A 23,181-nucleotide genomic window follows, 5' to 3' on the forward strand; every position below is an offset into this window, starting at 1 on the left:
GACCTTAAACTCTATTATAGAGCAATAGTAACAAAGTGGCATGGTATTGGCACCAAAATAGACAGGTAGACCAATGGTACAGGATAGAAGACAAGGAGACATAAGTACAGTCATCTCATACTAGACAAAAATGCCAAAAACATACAATGGAGAAAAGATAGCCTCTTCAACAAATGGTGCCAGCAAAACTGGAAATCCATATGCAGTCCAACAAAATTAAACCCCTATCTCTCACCCTGCACAAAACTCAACTCAAAATGGATCAAGGATCTAGGAATTAAGCCCAAGGTCCTTCACCAAATAATAGAAAAAGCAGGCCTGAATCTCTATCATGTTGGCTTAGGTCCAGACTTCCTTAACAAGACCCCCAGAGTACAAGAAATAAAAGTAAGAATCAATAAATGGGATGTATTCAAACTAAAAAGCTTTTTCTCAGCATAGGAAACAATCAATAATGTGAAAAGAGAGCCTATATATTGGGAGAAAATCTTTTCCACACACACTCAGACAGAGCACTCATCTCCGAAGTTTATAAAGAACTTAAAAAAATTTACACCCAAAATACAATGAACCCAATCAATAAATGGGCTAAGGAACTGGGCAGACACTTCACAGAAGTTGATATACAGGTGATCAACAAATATATGAAAAAGTGCTCATCATCCCTAGTAATTAGAGAAATGTAAATTAAAACCACCCTAAGATTTTATCTAACTCTAATTAGAATGACTATTATCAAGAACACAAGCAAAAATAAGTGTTAGCATGGATGTGGGGCAAAAGGCATACTCATACATTGGTGGTGGAGTTGCAAATTGGTGCAGCCACTCTGGAAAGCAGTATGGAGATCCCTCAGAAAACTTGGAATGGACCTACCACTTGACTCAGCTATCCCACTTGTTAGTTTATACCCAAAGGACTTAAAATCAACATACTATAGTGATGCAGTCATAGCAGCTCAATTCACAATAGCTTGATTGTGGAACCAACCTAGATGCCCTTCAATTGATGAATGGATAAAGAAATATGGCATATATACACAATGGACTATTAGGCCATAAAAAAGAAAAAATTATGCCATTTGTTGGTAAATGGATGAAGTTGGAAAATACCATCCTAAGTGAAATAGGCCAAGCTCAAAAAAACCAAAGGTTGACTGTTTTCTCTGATAAGTGCATGACAATATATAACAAGGTGGGATAGTGGGGAGAAGAGAAGAATGAAGGAACTTTGGTTGGTGTAGTGGAAAATGAGATGGGAAGGGATGGAAGACAGGGAAAAAAAAGAATTAATACATGGACGGCATCAAATTAATAAGCTTGTGCACAGCAAAGAGAATAAGAGAGTATAAAGAAAGATTCCACAGAATGGGAGAAAATCTTTGCAAACTATTCTTGTGACAGATGATTAATATTCCTCTATTATAAAGGACTCAAAAGTGAAAACAAAAACCAAATAACCCAATGAATAAATGGGCAAATGAACTAAACAGATACTACTCAAAAGAAAAAATACAAATGGCTACCAAATATATAAAAAAAATTTCAACATCTTTGGCAATTAAGGAAGCGCAAATCAAAACTACACTGAGATTTTATCTCATTCCAGTTAGAATGGTAGCCATTTAAAAATACAAACAATAATCAATGATGGAGAGGATGTGGGGAAAAGAAACACTTTTAAACTATTGGGATTGTAAATCAGTATGACCACTATGGAAATCAGTATAAAGGTTTCTAAGAAAACTAAGTAGAAATGGAACTGTCATACAGTTTAGTTATAATGCTCCTTGTAATCTATCCTAAAATACCCATATTTATAGGAGAACAATTTCAGTAGTTAAATTATGGAACCAGCTTAGGTATCCATCAATTGATGAATGAATAAAGAAAATGTGATATAAACACATGATGGAGTTTTATTCAGTCATAAAAAAAGAATTAAATTGCTTCATTTGCAGGAATGTGGATGGAACTTGAGAATATTATGTTCAGTAAAATAAACAAAAGTCAGAAAGTAAAGGGTCATGTGTTTTCTCTCATTTATGAAAGCTAAAGAGAAAAATAATGGAAAAAAAGGTAGGAGGGTTCTCATGAAAATGTAAGGGAGACTAGTAGATTTGAGGACCAGGGGAAGGGAAGAAGAAAAGGAAAGGGGAGAATGGTGTTGACCAAATTAGTTGTTATATTGTGTGCATATATGAATGCATAACAGCAAACACCACTATTATGTATAACTATAATTTATCAATTTATAAAATGGAAGACTTTTCCAGACAAAAGATGAGTGAGTTCATTAACTTGAGCTTGCTCAAGATAAATTAGAAGGAATTCTTCAATTTAAAACAAAAGGACACAAAGTAACAACCTAAAAGTATTAAACTTAATGGTAAAGTTAAATACTCACAGAATACTCTTAATACTGTGATGGTGTGAAAATAACTTTTAGAGCAGGCACAAAAGTTAAGGACAAAAGTATCAAAAATAACTATAGCTGTAATAATTTGTCAATGAATACAAATTATAAAAATATGTTAATACTAACCTAAATAACATAAAATGGGGGGGAAGAAGTGGAGTTTTTGTATTTTATCTTAAGTTTTTAGAAGTTTCAAATAGATTTTATAACTATGAGATGTTCATTTGAGCCTCATGGTGATTGCAAGCACCTACAGTAGATACGCACAGATAAAATAAAAATTTGTTAATGGATACAAATTATAAGCAGGATGTGAACAATGACATTATTAACATCAGTGCTACAAAAAATGACAAGAGCATCAAGGAAAACATCAAGAGATTAAAGAACAAAAACTACAAAATAGTTACTAAACAATTAATAAAATGACAACAAAAATTCTCACATAAACATTAGAAAAACAGTAGAAAAGACCAATGAAACTAAGAGTTTTTTGAAAAGATAAAGCCAACAAACATTTAGCTAGACTAAGAAGAAAGGAAAGAGACTAAAATAAATAAATTATAATAAAGGAGACATTATGAATGACATTGTAGAAATAATAAATCTTGAGAATATTACAAACAATTATATGCCAACAAATTAAAATAACATAGAAGAAATGGAAAAATTCCTAGGAACATTCAACCTGCCATGATAGAATCATGAAGAGAGAAAATTGAAACAGACTAATAATGAATGAGAAAATTAAATCAGTAATTTTTTAAAAAACCTGCAACGGATAACAGTCCAGAACAGATGGATTCACTGGTGAATTTTTCCAACTACTTAAAGAAAAATTAACATTACTATTTTGCAAACTCTTCCAAAAGAGTGAATAAGGGAGAACACTTCCAAACTAATTTTATGAGACCTGCTTTGTCTTTATACCAACCCAGACAAGGACTCTATAAGAAAATAAAATTGTAGGCCAATATCCCTGCTAGAGGTAGATGCAAAATTCCTCAAGAACATACTAGCAAACTAAATTGAACAGCATATGCAAAGAATGACCAAAAGGTATACAAGGAGAAGAAAGGAGAGGAAGAATGAAAAGGAAATAATTATATGAAGGTATGGATATGTTCATTAACTTGATCGTATTGATCGTTCCACAATATATACATATATTTCATGGCTGTACATTGTATATCAATCATAGGGATATTTAAATGTTAAACATTACTGTCCCCTTTTTTCCCCCTCTCTGTGGACAGTCTATAATCAGGATGGCTTTATAATTTCATTGTCCACTGTAGGATCGTTTTGAGAAAGAGAGGGGCTGCTATTAATAGTTATGCCAAGACAGCAAGAGTAAGCCTGGACTATCCAGACAGCTGAGATGTGTGGTCTCCACACCTATAAACCATTTAAACATTGCTGATTTAGAGTTGATTTAATCCAATGTTTGCGTAAAATGCTTCCAAAGTTTAGCCATAGATTTGCCAAAAATATGATAATGATGTTTTAAAAATACTAAAACATGTTTTCTTATGGGTTGATTTTTTAAAAATTTTATTGCTGTGGAAAAATTATACTACATGGAATTGTAATTGTGGTAGAGAGACATGAAATTTAATCTAGAATAATAAATATTTCTGTTCTTTTTTTCTATTTTTCAAATAATATCAGGGTAGTAAAATATTCTATAATAAAAGTTTTCATGAAATATCATATTGTGTGTAAAAATATGTATGATCGGTTATTTTGGTTGGTAAGAATATGAAATTTAAAGTTTAGTATTTTATGTTAGTTAACTTGGCTCCTATTCACGGATATATATTATATCTGTAATTTCAATCAGCTGTTTAATAAATGGTTAAGGCAGTTGGTAAAATATATAGATCACTGTTGAAAAAAATCTATTGTAAATATTAGAAAAATAATGATGAACCTAAAAAGTACAAGTAACAGATAGTCTCAGAAGGATCATTTAGTTTAATTCAACACAATTCTGAACATCTACTCTATACCAGTAACAGTCCTGGTTACACAATGATGAAAGGAAATACTTTTTACTTTTGAGGAACTTAATAGTCTATGTATAGGGAGTAAAATTTGAACCAAGATTATAATAAAACAAAAAAATTACAGGATAGGTATTTGTGTCTGGTATTTTGGGCTCATAGGGGTTAAAAGTAGTGTGTGGTTTTTGTAAAATTATTTCTAATGAGACTTTTCTTATGGAAAGCTGCAGGGTCAAGCATTTTAGATAGAAAAGATAGGTTAGATAAGAACTGGAAAATGTACATATATCAGTGTCAGCCAATATGAGAGCAGACTCTGGGGGACGAGGAAGAAGATGAATTGGCATGGATCGATAATTCTGGTTTTAGTTGTCTTCTACTAAAATGCAGAAACTTTAGGTATATCTTACCTTTAGGGCAGTGGGCTTAGAGTGAAAGAAGCAAAGAGAATTGGTCGGGTTGGCTTTCCTATCACTTAAAGGCAGATAAATAGAAGGGAGATTTCATTGCCTGCTAGGCATCACCCCAAATTCTCCCCTGGATAAGAAGACAGATGGGCACCTGTCTGGTTGTTCACCATGTCATGTGCTCTGAACCAAAAATGTGGTGTCAAGTAGATGGGTGGTTGTGGAAGACACTGAAGGAGAGGTGAATGGACTATATAACATCTGGGACACTTGACTAAAGAATACTGTTACCCAATGAGTAGATTTCTTACATCACCACCAAGGAATTTCTTGTTCAGAGGAATTGTTTATAGATGGAGGCTCTGAAGAAGGGTTCCACACCTGCTTCCATACTCCCAACTGTAAGAAGACCACTTCACTGGAATTCTAGTCCTTGGGTAGGGAATCTGGAAGGCTTCATTTCTAACCCTAAGCAATGGAAAAAGGGTGAGGGACAATAATAGACATATCCATTTCTAGACTTGGTAGGCATACAGAGATAGATTTATGAGCAACATAAAGCTCTTTCTGATTTTGCAATTGGAAAGTAATTTAAAACATCCTGGATTGCTTCCTAGTTGTAAATAAGGGAGTAAGAACCTCAAGCTCAGGTAGAATGCCACTAGTTAGTCCTATAGCAACTGAATTATGTGGCCATTTGTGGCTAAAAGGAAGCCTCTTCTTAGTGAAAATGCGAGGGGCAGGAATTGGGGTGGATGTCACAGATAGATACCTTAATCTCACTCTCCTGATACTGTTACAACTGCTACAATGTCACTTTTCATTGATGTAGTATGTCACCATTTAAGGAAGCTCTCACTTTTATACTCTAATGTCTACAAAAACTGAGGAGAAAGGCACAGCATGAAGGTATGTGTGTATCATCATTATATTACAGAAGAGAAAACTGAAGTTGCAGAATGTCCCATGTATTCTAGAGAAAGTCAAAGTTAAAGAATATTTAGTCTATGATTTTATGAAGGTTTATTTCATTGCTGGTCTTTGCTAATTATTACCATTGGTCAGGTTTCTCTGGGGCGACCAAAAGTTCTGCTATCCCATTGTCCTCTCAGTACAAAGTATAAAGAGAGGATAGTAAGGAATAAACTACAAAGAAGAGACTCTTTCAGGCAATTGTCCCTTACAGTTGAAAAAGCAACAACAAATAAAAGGTTATTTCATCTTAGGGAATGGACAGGGTGATCCTCCTGACAACCATGCCTAATTCACCACACTACTTAGGGCAAAGCTGGGAGCCTCTGAGCTTTGCTTGGGTCTATCAGAGCAGGAGTGAGTGTGTGTTGGAGCAGTTAAAATTCAACATAGATTTCCTTGCTAAACCAAAGTGGCAATTGAAATCAGCCTCCCTGTTCAGTCTTCTTGTTCCAGGGCCTCATCTTCCCTTGTACTGATCCTTAGCATGTTATAGATGTATAATGAGTCTCATAGGAACAGTTGTTTATTTATTTATTTTGGGGGGATTGTTTGGGGGGGTTGAACTCAGGGGCACATGACCACTGAGTCACATCCCCAGTCCTATTTTGTATTTTATTTAGAGACAGGGTCTCACTGAGTTGCTTAGCACCTCACCATTGCTGAGGCTGGCTTTGAACTCGCGATCTTCCTGCCTCAGCTGGGATTACAGGGGTGAGCCACCATGCCCGGCAGAACAGTTGTTTATGAAAGTGCCAGGGCTAGTGCCTGAGTGAGATGATGGACTGCTGATCTGGTCTAGGATATCTCCAGATACACAACATCATTCATGGCATTTTCCAGTTTTCTACATGGAATGGCGTGCTTCTTACATCTGATGCTATTTCCCATTCCTCATTCTACTCGACTGGGCCATCTTAGAAATTATAGTAAAGGAAAATTTCAAATAAATAAGGTTCACTGGAGATTTTCTGGCTTTAAGTCAATTCTTTTGTTCCATTTTTTCTGGCAGGCCAAGAGGAAAACCTCTCTAGAGGTCACATGACTTACAGCAAGACAAGGGGCTGAGAAAATTGCCTGTGAATTCACAGCCATTCACCCATTCATTTTCTCTCTGTCTCTGTTTCCCTCTTCTCTCTACTTAACATTAATGGAGAGGATATTTTATGTGCCAGGGGAACAATTTTATGTGTTTGAAATAGAATGAGCAATAACACACAGTCCCTGCCTTATGAATTTACTAATAGGAGAAAACAGATAACCCAAATAATACAGGAAGACAGAGGAGGGAAACCTTACCCAGACTGAAGGAGGAGAAAGACTTAAGGATAGCTTCCTGATAGGAATGATGCTACAACTGGATATTAAAGAAGTAGAAGAACCTAGCCAGGGAAAAAGATGGGACCGAGAATGGAAAATGTCTTTTCAACAATACAGTATGGGGAATATCTTTGAACAACTAAATGGAGAATACTAGGGATGGAGTGGCCTTATCAATGGAATGGAATGTTTTCTCTGTCTCTAGTTTCTATGAAGTTTTCTTAAGCTTGCCTGACCATTCCTCTACTGATTTGGTGGGAATGAGAAGAGTGGTCTGTAAACAGCCCTAAGGATGTATAAAAGAACCTGAGAGGGAGACAGAGAAACATCAATTGTCAGACGAGAGTTTGAATAGTGCAGTTACCATGACAACCAAAGGGAATAAAAAGTACGAAAAAAGTAACAAGGAGATAACCTTATCAAATACAAAAAAGGAATGAGAAAATGAAGATGAAAATTTGCTATTTTTGATAACTGTCCTCCTGGGGGTTAGGGTATATTAATCTTAGGCTTAGGAAATTTTATAGACAAATAATTTTTGCTGCTTCTATTAGAATTATAAAATTAAAATTATGCTCTTTAAAAAATAACAAATATTCTTGATTTAACATATTCTCTCTATTCCTGAAGTTCTTGGCAATTCATAGTTTGCAACTTTGAAAATATTTTGAGCCTCTTGCACCAGCATCCTCATCCCTCATTTTTACATTATAAAGACTAACATGCTATTTAGGTTTACTGAGGTTTCCACACAAAGTCACAAATTCATTGGAATCACCATACTTGTCTTTTGCATCTGTGTTTAAATTCCAGGCTTTGCTAGAATTATAGTTTCCCAGTCATGACTGTGACAACTTCCTTCAAAGAAATCTGTGTACTAAGAGAGAACACCAAGGTAGTTTCTGGGTCCTAGAAAAGGAAGGAGAGTCGGGAAGAAAAACTTGGGGCATAGATGTGTTTTGAGGGATACCAGCCATTTTTCCAGGCTCAGATATTATAATTATGTCTGGATATGTAAATTTTGTGAAAACTGAAAGATATGCATTTAGTTTTATTCCTAAAAATGAGTAGTTTGACATGAGGTTTAAGCAGCTTAGAGCTGTGATAAGCTGTGTATGTTTGAGGAGAGAACTTCTTTTGCTACTACTGCTTTATCTGACTTTACCAGGTTAGTGATGCAGCACCTTTCTTAAGCAGACAGGAGTTTTACAAATTTTGGTGATGGTGATGGATAGACATGATAGGAAGAATTCAAACTATGTCCCATTATGTCTATCCCATGGTATCATATCTGTGAATATGCTATGTTCCTTGGCAAAAAAGACTTTCAAGATGTAACCAACGTTACTAGTTGTTTGGCCTCAAAATAGGGAAAATACCCTGGACACAATATAATCATCTGTGGTCTTAAAAGAAGATGAGGAAGACAGAAGTGAGGGAATTTGAAAGCTTTGAGAAGAATTCAGTATGCTGTTGATAACTTTAAGGTGGAGGAGCCATGGGGACTTGAATCATATAGCCAGAGGGAACTGAATTCTGCCAATAATCTAAATGAGCTTGGGAGTGAATTCTTCCCCAAAGTTTCCAGAAGGAATTGCAGCTCTGCCGAAACTTTGATTTAGTCTTGTGAAACCTTGAACTGAGAACCTAGCTCAACAGTGCTGAACTTCTCACACACACAACTGGGACAAGAAAAATGGGTGTTATTCCAAGGTGCTAAAGTCGTGGTAATGTGTTACTCAGTGATAGAAGCCTAATGTTAGGTATAGTAGGGGCTTTAAGGTACCTTAAGGGAGCATGTTGAAGAGGAAATAAATATTTTAGGATAGTTGGAATGGTGGGGTGGACTAGTGGCTCAGAATTTATTTTGAATATTGAAAGGAATGTGACCTCATTTTGTACTCAAGGTTGGGGAATCAGGAATATAACTTATAATTATAATGTAATCTAGGAGAAATAACAAAAATAACACTGAAACAACAAAGCTAAAGTAGTGAGAATTTCCACATAATAAGGAAAACAACCTTAGGCAAAAAGAGAAGCTAAAATGTTCAGAGCCTTTGACTTTTCACTGGATGTTTTTGTATTTCTGTACAAGATATGGAAAACTATCTTTTAAACATGTCTCCCTGGACTATATAGAGTGAATCGAGGAACATACTGGTTCAGTTTGAACCAGAATTAAACTGGAAGTAGCTGTTTGTAATGGTCCACTATAGTGATGTGGGAAGAATCCAGGTACAACAATATTCTACAGGAGTTATAGGAGCTTATCCAGCTAGTCTTTGACACCTGACAAATCTCCTTCTTAAGGCCTTATTCATTTACATAACAATGTGTTTAATGTTCTATATTTATCAGTGAGACCACTGCCTTATATTTCATTCTGTAAATTCCTGTATTGAAACTCCTCACTATCCTGCAGTACTTCATAATCTTTTCCTTTGCAACAAATTTTTCTTCTTCCTCTTTTGCATTTTTCATAGTGAAACAGGAAGGAGCAATGTCTTATCATGTTTGTGAGTCACAATTCGATGAATATGAGTCATAAGCAAATCATCCGATTATCCACTGTCATCCAAGTTAGAAATCTGGGTCATCCTAGGCTTTTCCCTTTCCTTCACCCTACATTTTTTCAGATCAAGTCTCATAGACTTTTTCCTTAATTTCTCTTTTGTCTGTATCCTTCTTTTCAAATGCTTCTTCACATACTAATTCTTACCTGAATTAATAACACAGCTTTTTGATCAGTCTTCACCCCTCTGTCACATTTGGCCTGCATTCCTTCTCCTCTATTATCTTCCTGAAATCACACTTATCTTCAGTAATATCCCATCATACACAACATCCCTGTTTAAAATGCTTTCCTAAAGCAAATCCCCAAAAACCAAAGGCCAAATGTTTTCTCTAATAAGTGGATGATGATACATAACTGGGGTTAGAGAGGGGGTAAGGGAAGAATGGAGGAAGGATGGATTGTACAGAGAAAATGAGGTGTGGGGAGGGGGCAGGGGGAAGGAAAGATATTGGAATGAGACAAACATCATTAGGTACCCTAGGTACATGTATGATTACACAAACGGTGTGACTCTACTTACTGTACAACCAGAGAAATTAAAAGTTGTACCCCATTTGTGTACAATGAATCAAAAATAAAAAATAAAAAAGATTAAATACTTTCCTAGCACCAAAGGCTTTCTGGGCATGCTCAAAACTTAGCACACAAACTTCTTGAAAGCTGGAAGCTGTCTTCTTGTCACCCAGTATACTCTCAACTCCCATTTTTCTCTTGACTTTTTCTACCATGTGCATTATTTTAAACATACCATCATAGACACTGTGATGCCTCCCTACCTGTGGGCATGCTGTTTTCTTTGGCTGAACTGAAAACTGTCTCCTCTCCACAGGGTTTTTTTTGTTTTTGTTTTTGTTTTTGTCAAGCTTAGTCCTATTCATACTTATACTCTCATATGACACAGTACCTCCTCTGGTAACCTATAATCCTCAACCAACAAAACTTATATCCAGTGTCTGGGAGGAATGGATACTCTACTATAGAAACTAAGTTTCTGTAACTAGTGTTTTAACATTTTGTCTTCTCAACTGCCTATGAGCTCAGAAAGGTAGGGATCACACTTTTTTTGGTTATTCCTACAGTTTACTTCAGTACCTGTTGCTTGACCATTTCTGATAAATGTTTGTTGCTATTAATCTAATTAATAATAAATCACTCTTCTGGTGCTACAAGATTGCCATAAGTGATGTAACTTAACATTTATCTTTGGCATTACCTCTTCTTCTTTTTTCTTTTTTTTCCCCTCTGCTTTCACATTATTTTTCCTTTGGTCTTCTTTCTCACTACGAACTTGGAATTGGACATTATTAAACACTTACACATTAGTACAAAATAATTTGTCTTCTCTTTCATATGCCAATTATATATAGGATTCTATAATTACAGAGTTATGTGCTCTATCACCTTAAAAGAAGATATTTTTGAGTGGAACTACAGAGGTGTCCTGACACCTCCAACTACAACATATACTCGACAACCTATTTTGTGAGTATAAAAAATAATTGTTAGTGTGACAGAGCATGAAACACACTAGTAGAAGTTGAATTGCAAAAATCAGTATAGTTGCATAAAATAATCTTGCATTTAAAAATTCATTGTTCCACACATAAGGAGCTGGTAAGATATGTTTTGGCACATTAAAACTTGATAATGATAATGAAACCTAGAAGGTACACTAGCAGTATTTTGTAACTTTTAAAAATGTAATGTTAAATATTTCAAACATATCTCAAAGTAGAGATAACAAAATAATGCTTCCCCAGCTACCCATCATCTATTTCAAAAATTATTCACAAATGTCCCATCACTTGCATCTCTTTCCTCCTACAAACTCCTCTTGCCAGTGAGATTATCTTAAAGAAAATTGCAATTCCAAACACACATAAAGTTTCATCAGATGAAACTTCAGTATGGATCTCTAAAAGATAGCAATCTAAGAAAATATAACTACAGTTTTATTACCATAATCTAAAATTATAATAATTCCTCAACATCATTAAATGCCAAGTTATAATGGAAATTTCCCACAACTTTTCTCATAAATTTCTTTTTTATGAATGTTTGATCAACTGAGGATCCAAGTGAGATTCATATTTTTCATGAGTTCTGATATTTCAATCATTGGAGGACAAAATCATGGAGGGAATTGAAATAATTTTGAAATAATGTTTGACAATTGAGAATTATTTAAGTAAAGAGCAGCAGTATACTCATAGTTATGGTAACTTATAGTCATAAAGAATTTTCAAAGAGGTCCTCAAGATGGCATATACCATGAAGCAGTATGTCTTTTAGGTAGGCTAACCATAACTCAAATAGTGGGAGTAGCACATCTACCCTAGGTCTAGAGTGAAAATTCTTGATCCTGGTATTATGGTTTGGATATGAGGTGTCCCCCAAAAGCTCAAATGTGAGACAATGGTTTCGAGGAGAAATGATTGCATTTTAAGAGTCTTAACGCATTCAGTGATTTAATCCCCTGATAGGGATTAACTGACTGGTGATTGAAGTGGTAGGGTGTGGCTAGAGGAGAGTGGAATTGGTCATGACTTTGGGGTATATATTTTGCATCTGGAGAGTGGAGACACACTCTTTCTCTCTGCTTCCTGATGATGTGAGCTGGTTTCCTCTTCCACAGTCTTCTGCCTTGATGTTCAGCCTCACCCCATTCCTCAAGGAATGGAGCCAGCCTTCTATGGACTAAGACCTCTGAAACCATGAGCCCTCAAATAAATGTTTCCTCTTTTAAAATTGTTCTGGTCATATATTTTAGTGACAGCAGTGAAAAGGCTGCTGAAACACCTGGAAGGGTAGTTCGCCCTTAATTGGATATATTAAAAAAGAAAGACCCTCTTCACTGGTCAGTGATCCAGGAGCCCTCTTGGAACTACTGCAGCATGGTGGAGCCTAAGGAAACTGGAAACCCATATGTATGAGTTGAAAGAGGGTGTTGAGGGCATTTTGCCCTTAGCTCACCCAGCCAGCCAGTCCTGTCCAACTTCCTGGGTCACACCCATGGCCATCACTGTCAGTCTGGGCACCAGTCTGGTCCCCAACTCCCTCACCCCCACCTCTAACAAACCACTGGTCCCTGAATACCAGCAGGTTTGGTGCCAGTCCAACACCCATTAGGGCTCTCAGGCTCCCTAGTCCTTAGTCTCCCAATCCCTCCCTGGCCCCCAACCCATCTCATCACTAACTCTCTCCCAGCTCTCGGCCTGTACCTGATCTTGATCCACTCTGTGCAAAACAGCTGGATCCCCTTGTGGCCAGGCCCCAAATTGCCCCACAGTCACTTAGCCACCTGACCCCTGCCAACAGTCCAGTGTATAGCTTTGCAGCAGATAGCAGATTCCAGCACCTGCCTGCAGGTCCTGGCACCTGACCACAGACTCTGATGTCTGCCTACATGTTCTGTTGCCCAGCCTTGATATTCCCTTGCAGAGCAACTAGACCCCTGACGGGACTGGGCCCCAACTTGCACCACTCACCACCTATCCAGCAGAACTACATAGTCCAGTCAGCAGATTCTGGTCCCAGACTTGATTTGCCCTGTACAAAGCAGCTGATGACTCCACTTGGCTGCTGAGAGGGGAAACTGAGAAACATTTGAGCACCAGTAGAAAAAATGGTTCAATTATTCATCAAGATCTTTTCTCTTTTGTTTCCCACATTTCTACCATTTTTGAAAGCAATTATTGTTCATGCATCAGTTTATTGAGGACAGGCATGTCTGAGTAGTATATTTCAATTGTGTTTTACATTCTTTTATTTATACCTTTTTCTATCATTAGTTTTTTTTTTTTTTTAATTTATGTTTCCCTTGATTCTCTTTCTCTTTTCTCCTGCTGGCAATCAACCTTGATTATTCCTTCTTTCACACTTCTAATAATTTTTTGCTTCTGTTTCCTTTCCCTATTCCTCATGGGTATCACATTCTGAACCACTCCTATTCACTCTTTGTCTGCCATCTGAAATTGTGAACCCTTTTGTAAATTTACTGATTTTATTGTAGGCAATATCTGAACACATCATTTCTGTTTATTGTGACAAAATGTCATAGTAGGGGCTATTTGGTTTAAGGTTGTATATTGTTTGCTTTGGTTGCTTTCTGTCTCCCTCTGAAAGGCAGGGTGCTGGAAACCTTCAGGGACATTATAAATCTGTAGGGTAGAAACTGTGCTGCCTCAGATTCACAATGCTACATGGGTAGACACACAAACAGTATGAAAAATCAAGGGAACAAATCTCCCCAAACAAACCAAAATGCACCAAAAGTAGAGTTCAATGAGACCACAGTGGAAGAAATGTCAGAAAAGGAGTTTAGAATGTACATAGTTAAACCAATCCAAGAGGTAAAGCATAATGTAAGAAGTGGGATCAGAGATAGAATTCAGGAGGTAAAAGATCACTTTAATAAAGCGATAGAGATTCTGAAAAGAAATCAAGCAGAAATCCTCAAAATGAAGGAATCAAATTCAATGGAAAGCATCACCAACAGACTAGACCCTTGGAAGACAGAACCTCAGACAATGAAGACAAAATATATAATCATGAAAATAAAGTTGACTATGTACAGAAGATGGTAAGAAACCATGAACAGAACTTCCAAGAAGTATGGGACAACATGAAAAAAACCAGGGTTAAGATTTATTTGGAAAGATGAAGGCACAGATACAAACCAAATGAATGCACAATATTTTCAAAGAAATAATATCAGAAAACTTCCCAAACCAGAAGAATGAAATAGAAAATCAAATATAAGAGGCTTACATAATCCCAAATGTACAAAATTTACAACAGAGCCACACCAAGTCACATGATAATTAAAATGCCTAATCTACAGAATAAGGGGGAGAAATTTAAAGGCTATGAGAGAAAAACAACAGGTAACATTTAGCGGGAAACCAATCACGATTTTAGCTCAGCTTTCAACCTAGACCCTCAAAGGTATGAGACCTTAGAAAAATATATATCAATCCCTGAAAGAAAATGGACACCAGGCAAGAATTATATGCCCAGAAAAATTAAGCTTCAGATTTGAAGATGAAATAAAAACTTTCCATGACAAACAAAAGTTAAAAGAATACACAACTAGAAAGCCTGCACTACAGAATATTCTCAACAAAATATCATGAAGAAGAAATGGGAAAAAAAAAAGGTGAAAAAAAGCAAAGGGAGAAACTACACTAAAGAAATAATCAGTCAAAGAAGAAACTAATTCAAATTAGAAACCGGAAATAAACCAAAATGACCAGGAATACAAATCTTATCTCAATAATAACCTTGAACATTAATGGCCTAAACTCATCAATCACAAGATGTAGAATTGCAGATTGGATTAAAAAACAAGACTCAACAATATGCTGTGTCCAAGAGACTCACCTCATAGGCAAAGACATCCACAGACTAAAGGTGAAAAGATGGGAAAAAACATCTCTCTCACATGGATCATATAAAAAAGCAGGGGTTTCTATCCTCATATCAGGTAAAATGGACTTTAAGCCAAAGTTAATCAGAAGGGAAAAAGGAGGATATTTCATACTGCTTATGGGAATTATATATCAACAAGACATAACAATTTTAAATATTTATGCTCCAAACAATGGAGAATCCATGTACATTAAACAAATCCTTCCCAATTTCAAGAACCAAATAGACCACAACATAATAATACTGGGTGACTTTAACACACCTCTCTCACTACTGAATAGATCCTCCAAACAAAAACTAAACAAAGAAACTACAGAAGTAAAATATACAAATGATAATTTAGACTTAACAGACATATATAGAATATTTCATCCATCAATGAGTAAGTACACTTTCTTCTCACCAGCACATGGGTTCTGCTCTAAAGTAGACCATATATTATGCCACAAAGCAACTTTTATCAAATACCAAAAAAGAGATAATTCTTTTTATTCTATCAGATCATAATGGAATGACATCAGAAATCAATGATAAAATAAAAAAATAGAAGCTACATTAACACTGGAGACTAAATAATATGCTATTTAATGATAAGTGTATAGCAGAAGAAATCAGGGGTGAAATAAAAAAATACTTAGAGGTAAATGAGAATAGCAATACAACATATCAAAATCTCTGGGACACAATGAAGGCAGTGCTAAAAGGAAAGTTCATTCCATTGAGTTCTTTCATTAAAAGAATAGAAAGTCAACGAATAAATAACCTAACATCATATCTCAAAGCTCTAGAAAAAGAATAAATTCAATACCAAAAGCAGTAGAAGACAGGAAATAAGTAAAATCAGAAATGATATCAATGAAATTGAAACAAAAGAAACAACTCAAAAACTTAACAAAACTTTGGTTTTTTTGAAAAAATAAATAAAATCTATAAACCCTTAGCCATGCTAATGATGAGAAATAGAAAACACAAATTACTAAAATTCATGATGAAAAATGAAATATCATGACAGACACTACTGAAATATAAGAAGATAATCAGAAACTATTTTAAAAATTTATACTCTATTAAAATAGAATATTTTGAAAACATGGACAAATTTCTAGAAACATATGAACTACCCAAACTAAATCAGGAGGACATACATGATTTAAACAGATGGATTTCAAAAAATGAAGTATAAGATGCCATAAAAAACTTACCAATTAAGAAAAGTCCAGGACCAGATGGATTCTCAGCAAGTTCTACAAGACCTTAAAAGAAGAATTAACACCAATACTCCTCAAAGTATTCCATGAAATAGAATAGGAGGGAACCTTTCCAAAATCATTCTATGAAGCTAGTATCATCCTGATGCCAAAACCAGATAAAGACACATCAAGAAAAATAAAACTTCAGATCAATATCTCTGATGAACATAGATGCAAACATTATCAATAAAATTCTGGCAAATCACATATAAAATATTTTTTAAAGTTAGTGTACCATGATCAAGTGAGGTTCATTCCAGGATGCAAGGTTATTTCAACATAAATAAATCAAGAAGTGTAATTCATCACATCAATAGACTTAAAGACAAGAATCATATGATCTACTCAAAAGATGCAGAAAAAGCTTTTGATAAAATAGAGTACCTCTTCATGTTCAAAACACTAGATAAACTAGCGATAGTAGGAACATACCCCAACATTATAAAAGCTATATATGCTAAACCCAAGGCCAGCACCATTATAAATGGAGAAAAATTGAAAGCATTCCCTCTAAAAACTGGAAGAAGACAAGAATGACCTCTTTTACCTCTTTTATTCATCCTGGAAACTGTAGCCTGAGCAATTAGAAGAAATAAGTTAAAGGAATATAAAGAGGAAAAGAAGAATTCAAACTATCATTATTTGCCAATGGTATGGATACATTTAGAAGATTCAAAAAATTCCACTAGAAAACTCCTGGAACTAATAAATGAATTCAGCAAAGTAGCAGAGTAGCAGGATATAAAATTAATACCCATAAATCAAATGCATTCCGAAACATCAGTGATAAGTTCACTGGAAGAGAAATTAGGAAAACTTTCTCATTTATAATAGCTTCAAAAAATTTTTTGGGAATCAATCTAACAAAAGAGGTGAAAAATCTCTACAGTGAAAACTAAAGAATGCTAAAGAAAGAAATAGAAGACCTTAGAAGATGGGAAGATCTCCCATGTTCTTGGACAGGCAGAATTAATATTGTGGAAATGGCCATACTACCAAAAGAATTATACAGATTTAATGTAATCCCAATGAAAATCCCAATGACATTCTTCATAGAAACAGAAAAGGCAACCATGAAATTCATTTGGAAAAGTAAGAGCCCCACAAGAGCCAAAACAATACTTAGCAAGAGGAGTGACACAGGAGGTATCACAATACCACACCTTAAATTACACTATAGAGCCATAGTAAGAAAACAGCATGGTACTGGCCCCTTAACAAATGTAGACCAATGGTATAGAATAGAAAACACAGAGACAAACCCACGTGAATACAGTTATCTCATACTACACTAAGGTGCCATGAACATACATTGGAGAAAGGAATGCCTCCTCGACAAAGGGTGCAGGGAAAACTGGAAATCCATGTATAGCAAAATGAAATTAAACCCCTATCTCTCACCCTGCATGGAATTCAACTCAAGTGGAGTAAGGACTCAGGCACTAGAACAGAGACCCTGCACCTAATAGAAGAAAAAATAGGCCCAAATCTTCACCATGTTGGCTTAGGAACTGACTTCCTTACAAGACCCCTAAAGCACAAGAAGTAAAATCAAGAATCAATAAATAGAATGGAAACAAACTACAAAGCTTCTTCACAGCAAAGGAAACAATAACATGAAGAGGGAGCCCCTAGAATGGGAGGAAAACTTTACCACATGCACCTCAGATACAGCATTAATCTCCAGGATTTATAAAGAACTCACTCAAAAAACTTAACACCAAAAAAAAAAACAAATACCCCAATCAATAAACAGACTAGGAAACTAAAGAGACACATCACAGAAGAAATACCATAGGTTGACAAAAATATGAAAAACATTCAACATATCTACCAATTAAAGAAATGCAAATCAAAACTACACTGAGTTTTCATCTCACTCTAGTCAGAATGGTAATTTATCAAGAATACAAGCAATAATAAATGTTGGCAAGGATGTGGGGAAAAAGGTTCATTCATACATTGCTGGTGGGACTGCAAATTGGTGAAATCATGGAAATCAGTATGGAGATTTGTCAGAAAACTTGGAATGGAACTGCCATTTGACCCAGTTATCTCACTCCTTGGTTTGTACCCAAAAGACTTAAAATCAGCATACTACAGTGACACAGTCACATCAATATTTATATCAGCTCAATTCACATTTCCTAAACTATGGAACCAAACTAGGTGCCCTTCCACAAATGAATGTGTAAAGAAACTGTGGAATATACACAATGGAATATTACTCAGCTTTAAAGAATGAAATTATGACATTTGTTGGTAAATGGATGGAGGTGGAGAATAGCATGCTAAGCAAAATAAGTCAATCCCAAAAAACCAAAAGTTGAATGTTTTCTCTGATATACAGATGCTAATTCACAATATGGGTGGTGGGACTAGGGAAGAATAGAGACACTTTGGATTAGAAAAAGGGGAGTGAAGGGAGATATAGGATATAGGAAGGATAGTATAATTAATCAGACATTATTACCCTATGTGCATATATGATTACCATACTGGAGTAACTCTACATCATGTACAACCAGTAGAATGAGAAGTTATACTCCATTTATGTATGATATGTCAAAATACATTCTACTGTCATGTATAACTAATTATAACAAATGAAAAAATTATATAAAAAGGAAATTTTCAGAGAAAATATAAAGTGCTTACAATATAATAAGATGCAGTTATTTATGTACAATAAAATACCAAATAGATATACTTATATACATATATCATTGGCTCTTTGCCAGTCACATTTGAGGAAATGTTTCTTTATAGTAAGATCACAGAGAAGATGGGCAAATAAGTTCTTAAAAATTTGTCCTTTTGGCCCATAGAGTAGCATATGTAGTTTAGGAGTTATTACATATAAAGAGACTACAGTAAGAAACTCTAATGAAAGTTGAAAGTGAAAGGTTAATGCCATCACATTTATTGGTTCTTGGTATTATTTCCTGAGCTACAGGAGTCCTGTTGGGGAATTTGTTGCCTGTGCCTATAGGTTTGAGTCTTTCCCCTGTTTTCTTCCAACAGTTGCAAATCTTCTGCTCTTATACCTACGACTTCACTCAACTTCAGTTGGCTTTTGTGCAGGGTGAGAGAGAGATAGCTTCATTCTCCAACATATGGATATCCATTGTACTCAGCACCTTTTATTAAAGAGATTGGATTTTCTTTGATGTATATTTCTGACACCTTTGTCAAGAATTGAATTATTATAGCTGTATACATTTGTCTTTGTGCTTTCTATTCTGTTCCACTTGTCTGTTTTTATGCCAGTATCATGCTATTTTTATTATTATTGCCCTGTAGTATAATTTGAAATTGGGTATTGTGAGTTCTCCAACATTGCTCTTTTTGCTCAGGATTTGCTTTAGCTATTCTGGGTTTTTGTTCTCTCAAACAAACTGTAGGATTGTTTTCCCCAGTTTGGTAAAGAATGTCATTGGTACTTTGATGGAGATTGAGTTGATTCTGTAGATTGCTTTTGGTAGTATGGCCACTTGAACACTATTCATTCTGTCTATCTATGAACATGGCAGGTCTCTCTATCTTGAAGTGTCACCTTCTGCACAGTAATGGAAACAATTACAAACTTGAAGAGACAGTCTATAGAATGGCAGAAAATCTTCATCAGCTACTTTCCTGATAGAGGATTAATATCCAGGATACATAAAGAACCAGAAAAAAAAAACCCTCAAGAACAAAAACAAACCACAAATAACCCATTCAATAAACAGTAAAATGAATTAAATGGACATTTCTCAAAAGAGGAAGTAAAAATGGCCAACAATCATATGAAAAAATGTTAAACATCTTTAGTCTTCAAGGAAATACAAATTGAAAGGAAACCAAGATTCCATCTCATCCCACTCAGAATGCCAATCATCAAGAATTCAGATAACAACACATGATGATGAGAACACAGGAAAAAAAATTCTTATATACTTGGTGGGAATGTACCTTAGTCAAGTTGCCCTGGAAATCAGTATGAAGGTTCTTCAAAAAACTAAAAATTGAATTACCATATGATCCAGCAATATCACTCTTTGGTATCTATCCAAAAGATTAAAATAAGCATACTTTATGTATACATGCATACCCATGTTTATTAGCTCACAATAGCCAAGTTATGGAATCAGTCTAGGCTTGTGTCAACAGATAAAAGCATAAAAAATATATGGTATGTATGTACAATATAGTTTTATTCAGCCACAAAGATGAATTAAATTATTTCATATGTAGGAAAATTAATGGAACTGGAGAGCACCACATTAAGCAAAAGAAGTCAAACTCAGAAATATAAATGTCAGATATGTTTTCTGTCAAATGTGGAAGCTAGAGGGAAAAAAGGATGCTAGGTAAGTAGTAAGGAGACCATTAAGGCAGAATAAGGGGATCAAAGGGAGGGAGAAGGGGAAGGTAAGGAGAAGTATCAAAAAGTAAACTTGATCAAATCATATGCATGTATGAATATGCTACAATGAAACCCACTATTTTGTATAATTAACATGCATAATTTTTTTTTAGAGTGAGTTTGCAGTGAAAGGGTAATATAGTTGTAGCGAGAAGTTTGTAGCTTAGGATTCAGCTGGATTCAACTTAACAAAGTGGAGTGAGGCCTGAGAGTATCAGTAACCCCTCTGCTTACTAGCTGTTTGTGAACTGTTGTGACAGTAGTAGAAATCCTTTGAAGGAACAGCCCACAATAACCAGGAAGGAAAATCTCCTGGTACTAGCAATTTTCTCCCTGGAGCAGATTATCTAAAGGTAAACATTTCTGCAGCAAATAAATGCAAACCACTGACCATCTAACAAACATTTGACCTCTAGTTACTGACCTGGTGAACACAATTTTGCCCAAAAGTTGATGCCTGTCTCTCTCTCCTATATATAGAAATAGATGTATGTATGTATACATATATATATTTATTTATGTACAAATTATATATACCTATAGATTTTATTTACATTTATGATATTTCAAAATCTATCTAAAATATTTTATATTCATTTTGTGTATTCATAACATTTTAATATTTATAATACTTAAAATTTTCAGTTGGGAGCTGAGGAGTAATTTAAATGTTCTCTTTCATACTTTGTACTTTTCTGTAGTTGATGTATTTTCCCTAATGAGTATGTGTTACTTTAAAATCCAGAAGAAACAGAAAACCCTTTTTTATTATATATAAATATATCTCAAGTTGATAAATAAAATACAGGGTTTTCTTTTGGCTTTAAGAGTTTGTCTTTAACTATTTCTTTTGGTTGTAAGTATTTAATATACTTTTTAAGATTATATGAAAAAGTTTGGAGGATAAATTGGAGATGAGTTTGAGAAACCTTTGAGTTTTTATTTGGGAGAGTAAGAATTAACAGAAATCTATCTGTAAACAGTGAGTTATTGCTTTACATTTAAGAGCAATATTTAAAATCATAGCTCATGTTTTTAGCTATAAAATAATTAAAAATGTTTTATATATTTCTTTAACTACATATTTTAATTTGTAAGTAAAAACTTAAGTATATGCACATTTTAGAAAATAGGTTCAATTCACATATATAAAAAAATATCAAAAAGTCATCCTTCAAAATCAGTAAAGAAAGCTGCCAATTCTTTAAAGAACAATATCAGTTCAAATACAAAGAATAACCTCCTTAGAAAATACCTTTTTTGTCATTGTTTTAGTTATTACTTACATGCAAATAAAATCTAGATTCATCTATCTCTCCCTCAGAGGGATTCAGACTTACATATCTTATATACTGTAATCTACTGCATTGAAACACTTCATTTTAAATTTAACATGTTCTGAATTAGTCACCTGTATTTTCATTCTTATATATTGGTACATCTCTTTATTGAGAAACATATTTTAGACTTAGAATCATGCTTGACTTTCCCCTCTCCTCGACCCATTCTCTCAGCAAGTTATGCCACTTTTCCTCCCTCAAATTTTCTCACATTGTGCCCCTTATCATCTGGCTTCCACCTCTGCCCTAATTCAGGTCCTCAGTAGCAGCTTGTCTGTCTCCTTGCCTCCTGCCCTGTATGTACTCAATTCATCTTCCATGCAGCCTCCAGGGCTGATGCTGAGATTTAACTGTGTTTCTACCTGGTGCAAATCCCTTTCAGTGACTCACCATCACCTATAGCACAAATTCCAAGCTTCTTAATTTGGTGTACATGGCCCTTCATGTCCTATTGCTCCTGGTCTGAGGTTTATGCTGTTACAACCTGAATTTCCAGTAGTTTCTCTTCTAGGTACCATGCTGTCTTTCAGGTTTATGCCCTCATTCCTGCTGTCCTTTCTGCCTAATAGCCATTTCCCTATCTTCATGCCTGGAAATGACTATGTATTCTTCAAGAATTAGCTTTGGCAGCACCTCCTCTGGGCAGCCTGGTCTTTTCCCCTAGCACTAATTCTTTCTACATTCTCCTCTGTACTTGGAAGCATATCTCATTGTATTTCCCAATCATTTTATAATCATTTAAGTCTGACTTTCTCCAAAGCAATGTATTCTTATTCATCATTTTTTAAATCACTTAATACTGTGCTGGATACATAGTAGGATCATGATAGAAATTTAGAACATAAAGTAATAATGTGTGAGAGGATACACTGAATGGTTTCCCCAAACATTTTAGAGATTAAGAATGTGATACTCTCACTTGGTGCTTCGTTTTGTCAGTTACTGTGGGGGAAAATTGGTCATGTCAATTTAGACTTGAAGAGGACACATCTAGCTTTAGCAAATAAGAAAATTGTTCTTAGCTCTTAAAGAATAGAGTAAACGTCAGATTA

At 35.1% G+C, this 23,181-nt stretch overlaps 1 protein-coding gene across 2 annotated transcripts in view; it reads right to left on the reverse strand.

Moving 5' to 3' along the window:
- Positions 1-23,181, reverse strand: part of CFAP299 (cilia and flagella associated protein 299) — a 627,467-nt gene that overhangs the window by 51,196 nt on the left and 553,090 nt on the right. Inside the window, exon 5 of one of the 2 annotated variants that reach the window (XM_079153463.1) lies at positions 5,213-5,299. The exons of the other annotated variant lie outside the window; for it this stretch is intronic. Within the exon in view, the coding sequence (XP_079009589.1) occupies positions 5,213-5,299 (87 nt within the window). The remainder of the gene's footprint in view (positions 1-5,212; positions 5,300-23,181) is intronic. 2 annotated transcript variants of the gene reach the window in all.

The sequence above is a fragment of the Sciurus vulgaris genome (genome assembly GCF_902686455.1).
Source record: "Sciurus vulgaris genome assembly, chromosome: 9".
Taxonomy (NCBI): domain Eukaryota; kingdom Metazoa; phylum Chordata; class Mammalia; order Rodentia; family Sciuridae; genus Sciurus; species Sciurus vulgaris.